This window comes from Apium graveolens, chromosome 3, assembly GCF_009905375.1.
Source record: "Apium graveolens cultivar Ventura chromosome 3, ASM990537v1, whole genome shotgun sequence".
Classification (NCBI taxonomy): Eukaryota; Viridiplantae; Streptophyta; class Magnoliopsida; order Apiales; family Apiaceae; genus Apium; species Apium graveolens.
Window position 1 is genome coordinate 221441036 of NC_133649.1, and position 5580 is coordinate 221446615.

The window sequence follows — 5580 nt, forward strand, 5'->3', positions numbered from 1 at the left end:
GACTGAAAATACCGTTTTGGATACGTATTTTTTATTTGGGTATCGTGTTTTGTACTAGATACGCATTTGTCAAATGAGTATCCAATTTATTTTTTTTATTTTTTTTTAAGATACGCATTTGGCAAATGCGTATCTCAATGGTAATACCCAAACTACAAATGCGTATCTTTAGTAATTTTCTTAGATACCCAATTTTCAAATGCGTATTACACTTACTCAATTACAAAATGCGTATCCAAAACGGTATTTTCAGTCATGTGTTTTGAAAATGGGTATTTATTTTTAAACATCACTCTGGTACCTCACCATCTAATTATGAGATCACACCCCCTCCCTCAAAATCTCACCGGCAAACTCACTCCCGCTCTCTTTAACCTTATAGCATCGTGTCTGCAACCTGATTGTATATATAAAGGGCTCGATTAATTAAGGGTTTAAAGCTTGTTTTTAAAATTAAGGGTTCAATTTTGAGTTCAGTTAGGGCTTGTATTTATTTAAATTTCAACTAATTGCTCCTTATTTTTGTTTCTAGGGCTTCTTCATATCTTCGAATTGAGGGCTTCGATTTCAGGTATTTTAGCTCTCTTTCTTGTTACCTGTTTTTGTTGCTTCTGTTACTCCTCATTAGCTTATTCATCACTGGGAAGGCTCTTGTTTTAATGTTAATGAGGCCCGTCTCGATTTTACGTAGTCTAAGAATCACACTCTTGGTGGTGGAGTTCTTTATCTTAAGGTCATTTTTCTCGTAGAATATCGAAATGTGTAATGTGTTTTTATGTATGTTAAGTATGAATGAGTGAAATTGTGATGTTGGACTAGGGAAATTATGAATGTTTGATTGTAATAGTGGTTATGATACATTATCCAATTTTGTGAATCTTTGTTATGTAGACTGTACTTGCCTATAAGATTTAAGACTTGATTACATTATAGTTGCTATGCATTGAATGTACGAGATGCGCAATGAGTTTATATTCTTAGAAGTGACTGGTTTAGTGTAAAGGTCTAATAGGAAGTTAGTTGTTAGTGGTAGTAATTGAAGTTCAATATTATGTTGATCGTTTAATGTTATCATCCGCCACATTTGGATGTATAATACAAAATATTGCATGGCCCTATGGGGTATAGCCGTATAGATAATTTGAGGGCAGGTGGTTTTTAGGAATCTTTGTTATGCATTGAATTTGTGAGATACGCAATGAGTATATTTTCCTAGAAGTGACTGGTTTAATGCAAAGATCAAAGAAGCACTTAGTTGTTAGTGGGAGTGATTAAAGTTTACTAAATGTTATGTTGATCATTTATTGTCCTTATATGCCGCATTTGCATTATAATAAAAATATTGCATGTCAGTATGAGGTATAGAAGATTTAAATATAGGTAGTTTTTATGAAGAGTGCTATTTGCTGCTTTGGGAAACTAAGTCTAATTGTGGTGGATGACTACATTCTTGTTCTATGCTATGCGCCTTTTATATAAATTTTGAGTTATGATACACTCTAAGAAAGTAACAGTGAGTCTTTGCAACTTTTGCGCAGACTTCTGAACTCACAACTGGACATGTATATATTTATATATTTTTGCAACACCATATAGAGTTACCTGGGATTACTATTTCTCAGCTGGAGAGCATATGTTGAACATCGAATCTTGGGAGGAACCTGCATAGTTCGAATATGTAATTTTGGATCATCATTTTTTGGTTGGTTTATATCCATTACAACCTCTTACTAAACACTTCTTGTTCTGATTGATCACTGAGCAGGTGAAGCAGCATGGCATCTCAGTATTTCTAATTCCATCGGGAATGTTGGGGACCTTTCTTTCATTGGTGGATGTTTTGTCCTTGTTTCCTAATAATATGCGGCGTCAAAGTGCTAATTTAGCTTTTTTGAAGAATCTGAACACGAGAATGAAAAGGTTAGCAATCTGAGCTAGCAACCTAGGCGGAACATTGCATAAACATCACTCCTGCGCTTTATATAGATCTTATTTTTTGCTAGTTAAACAGAGGATATTTCCTATATCTTGAGCTATGTTAGTGGTACACATGTATATATATTTAATGATTGACCTATCTATTTATGTATATTGGAGATTGGGTAGTTTTATGTTTAGGGGTAGGGCTGTCAAAAAAATTCGAAAAATCCGATATTCGTCAGAAAAATTCGCATCTGTATTTGATAAAAAACGGATATTATCCGTATCCAAGAAAAAACGGATATTATCCGTATCCGAATTCGGGATATTCGAATCTGAAACTAAATACATGTATGACATTTAAATTGTATAAATATATAATTATATATAATTTAAAATTTATTTTTTTAGTTTATAGTGTGTGTAAATGTATTAAATACTACGTTTATACAAATTTTATATAATTGTACAATACTTTATACATATATAAATATATTATTTGTGTTTAATCATAGAAATGTTCTATAATTATCGTCAAAATGGTAGGGGAAACAAAAAAATTCAAAAAATCCGATATTCGTCCGAAATATCCACATTCGTATCCGAGAAAAAGCGGATATTATCCGTATCCGAAATAAAGCGGATATTATCAGTATTCGAATCCGATGATTGCGAATGCGAATGCGGATACCGATATAGACATATCCGTATCCGAATTATCCGTTTGACATCCCTAGTTGGGGGTGGTTTATCTTAGAGTCTGCTAGGGTTATATTTATCTTATAAGTGTGACCAAATATTTATGTTTGGCAAGGTGAGGAAATTATTTTGGTGATTCCATGAGATGAATGGTGGAAATTGTCACTAAAGGATTACACTAATCCATATATAGCCTTGCTTCATTTACATCCTGAAGTACGTAAAAAGTTTAACTCAACAGCAGCTTGGGAATATGCTCATAGCATGTCTGGGAAGCCTTATGGTTACCACAACACGATATTCAGTTAAATTGATATTGTTGTTGTCTCATAATGGTAATGAGGACTGCAGTGATATGAAAAGTTTCTAGTGGGATGATGATGCGGTTACCAATATATGTTGATGATGCTTCGTATTTAGAGTATGTATGAAGTTAAAGGTGTCTTTTGCAGTTTTCCTCTCATGAACTTATGGGCATACCAGATAGTACTGTTGTTTTCCCCCAATCCCCGCTTGGTGATGTTTGCTTAAGAAATGATTTGACAGCTATACATGAGATTTTGAAAAGTTTCGGTACAAAGATGACGAGGGTGCTGCAACTGAGGTTTAATTCTGCTATATTACATATGAATATATGACATGTTTTTAAAATATGTGCATATCACGGTTCCTATTTATCTACCTATTATTTATGTGGTTTGTGGCATTTTTTAAGAAAAATGTGGAATCCACATATTTTCATGTTCTTGTCTTAAGCTTAGCTATTGTTTGGTCTAATAGCTGATAATAATGGTGGAATTGTAGAGATGAGTCAGCAGGTAACATGTTGGGTTGAGGAATAAATGTCGAGAAAATATCCATGTTATTATTACTTACTTGTATAGTTTGTTTTTGCAGCCTGAAAGTGTTCGAGAAATCACCGATATCCTTGAGGTAATTTCCATCAAACTTGGTTGGTTATGCTAATGTTCCATGCACTTTTTTACCTTACTCTTTTAGGTTTTTTAAATCGTGTTAAATAGGGCTCCTTTTTATTTCCTTCTTAGTTGCTTAGTTTGATTGTTTTATTTGTGTTTATCAACAGATAATTTGATTATAACAGAGTATTAGTTACATCTTAGCTATCAGCATGTTTGTGTAAAAAAAAGGTTGTCTGCATATGTAAGAATCAAGGCTATCTGTGTGTGTAAGAATCAAGGCTGTGTGTTTGTGTGAATCAGGTTAAGGGCCCTGTCAAGCTTGACTTGCTTTTTGCAAAAAAAATAACCAGAAGTAACAGAGTTACCTATAACCATTCTTACATATATAACCTGACCATCTTCTGAGAAGCCTCTCATATCATCCAGAGTGCCGAACCACAACAAACATCCACTTCCACCTTTTCTAACATCTATATCATGTAATAGATGCTTTTCAGTTTTATCCATTTGTTTGAATATGCATATATGTGACCATATCTTGTATCAATATGAACAGGTCAGGGGTGTAAGACCAATGTCTCTCATGGAAATGGAGAGCTTGCTGAATAGTTACCACTTAACGGTTTATCCAGGACTGGAGAGTGTCTACAACACTGCAATTTCGGTTGATTTACACACTTCTCTGACTTTCTGATTTTTTTACAGCACCTTTTTTTTACTTTCCGATTTCATTGTCATGCACTACTTTTAGATTCACAACACCTTTTTTGACTTTCCGATTACAGTAATTTTGAGTGACATAACTGAATTTTATGCTAACATGATCGCCTTTTATCTTCCTTATTACAGTATCGAGAGATATTTTCTCTCAAATCATAGACACGACGTCTTAACACAAACTGCTTGCTGGACTTCTCAACACAAACCATCGACAGAGTTAAAGTATTTTGTCATTGTTGTTGGCGTTGGGATGAGACTAATTGTAGTACTTTGGTCGTTGTTGGCGTTGGGGATGGTTTGGAGAATTTACTGTTATCTAATTGTTTGGTTTGCAGAGCTGAGACTCTTATGTATGCAATTTTGATATTTTTTTGATTATGGATTGTTCTCAAAACAGACCTTATATTTCAAAAATGTTAAAAATAACTATTACATTTGCTTGTTCTACTGTAATATTTGTTTACATATATTGTTACATTACATATCTATACTATATTATAATAGACGAAACATTAAAAGTTTGGTAGTCGATCGGTCGGTACATGCTGAAATTATTTAATTACCCTTAGTTAATTATTTTAATTCTAATTAGTCAGGTGGTGGATCAGTCAATTTCAATTCTAATTGATATTGTAGTCAACATCCTTTAACAAAATATATTCTATTTCATATCGAACTCTATATCATTATTAATTAATATTAAAGTCAACTTTGTTGCCAGTTTTAAATAATAATTCATATTTAGTTCTATATTATTCTAATTAATATTTCGTATAAAAATTAAATTTAAGCAAACTAAATATCATTATCAGGTTAAGACAAAATAATAAATATTACTATTCCGGCAAAAAAAACTATAGAATATAATTAGGATTAACAAAATAATATAGATTGGTTTAAGATAAAAAAAATTATACAATTGATCCAAACTGACACAAAATTATAATCAAAAAATAATTCGACAAACTAAAACAAAATCATATATACTAACTATCTGGACTAAAACAAAATTATCTTATTAATCCAGACATAAATAATTAGAACTAAACTAAAAATAATTAGTTGGAGTTGGTCGCAGTAATGGGCATCAGGCTAAAAAAAATAATGTAACCGCTGAAACAGGATAAATCAAATTAATATCAGATTAAGCCTCTAAAATAATATTTTTGTTAAGGTTTCAACATAATGGAGATATTATATTTTTACTCTCATAACACTATAAAATCGTTATAATAATATTATTTTCCCCGTTATCAAGGCTATTATCTTAAAAAGGTTTAACTATTCTAAAAAAACTATGAACATATATGTGTATTAGTAT

General features: G+C 32.0%; 1 protein-coding gene across 10 annotated transcripts; it reads left to right on the forward strand.

Annotated features, from left to right (window-relative positions):
• The first annotated feature begins 300 nt into the window (after positions 1-300).
• On the forward strand, positions 301-4749 carry LOC141713114 (uncharacterized). 10 transcript variants are annotated; one of them, XR_012571809.1, is made up of 8 exons: positions 308-432; positions 533-571; positions 1539-1678; positions 1766-1920; positions 3072-3223; positions 3517-3552; positions 4096-4203; positions 4389-4749. XR_012571809.1 is itself a non-coding variant. In XM_074516361.1 (8 exons), the coding sequence occupies exons 5-8, from the start codon at positions 3090-3092 to the stop codon at positions 4416-4418; spliced, it is 303 nt and encodes a 100-aa protein (XP_074372462.1). In that variant the 5' UTR covers positions 308-432; positions 533-571; positions 1539-1678; positions 1766-1920; positions 3072-3089; the 3' UTR covers positions 4419-4749. The 10 variants fall into 10 exon arrangements, 7 of the variants coding, with proteins under 7 accessions (XP_074372464.1, XP_074372467.1, XP_074372462.1 ...); XM_074516361.1 differs by having other exon boundaries at positions 4101-4203; XM_074516362.1 differs by having other exon boundaries at positions 320-403; positions 4101-4203.
• Positions 4750-5580: the final 831 nt, after the last annotated feature.

Excerpts from the sequence above, each read along its gene's own strand:
- LOC141713114 (XM_074516363.1), top strand. The coding sequence starts at position 3,090 with ATGGGCATACCAGATAGTACTGTTGTTTTCCCCCAATCCCCGCTTGGT. Across the intron at positions 3,224-3,516 it reads ACGAGGGTGCTGCAACTGAG|CCTGAAAGTGTTCGAGAAAT; the intron begins GTTTAATTCTGC and ends TTGTTTTTGCAG. Across the intron at positions 4,204-4,388 it reads TCTACAACACTGCAATTTCG|TATCGAGAGATATTTTCTCT; the intron begins GTTGATTTACAC and ends TCCTTATTACAG.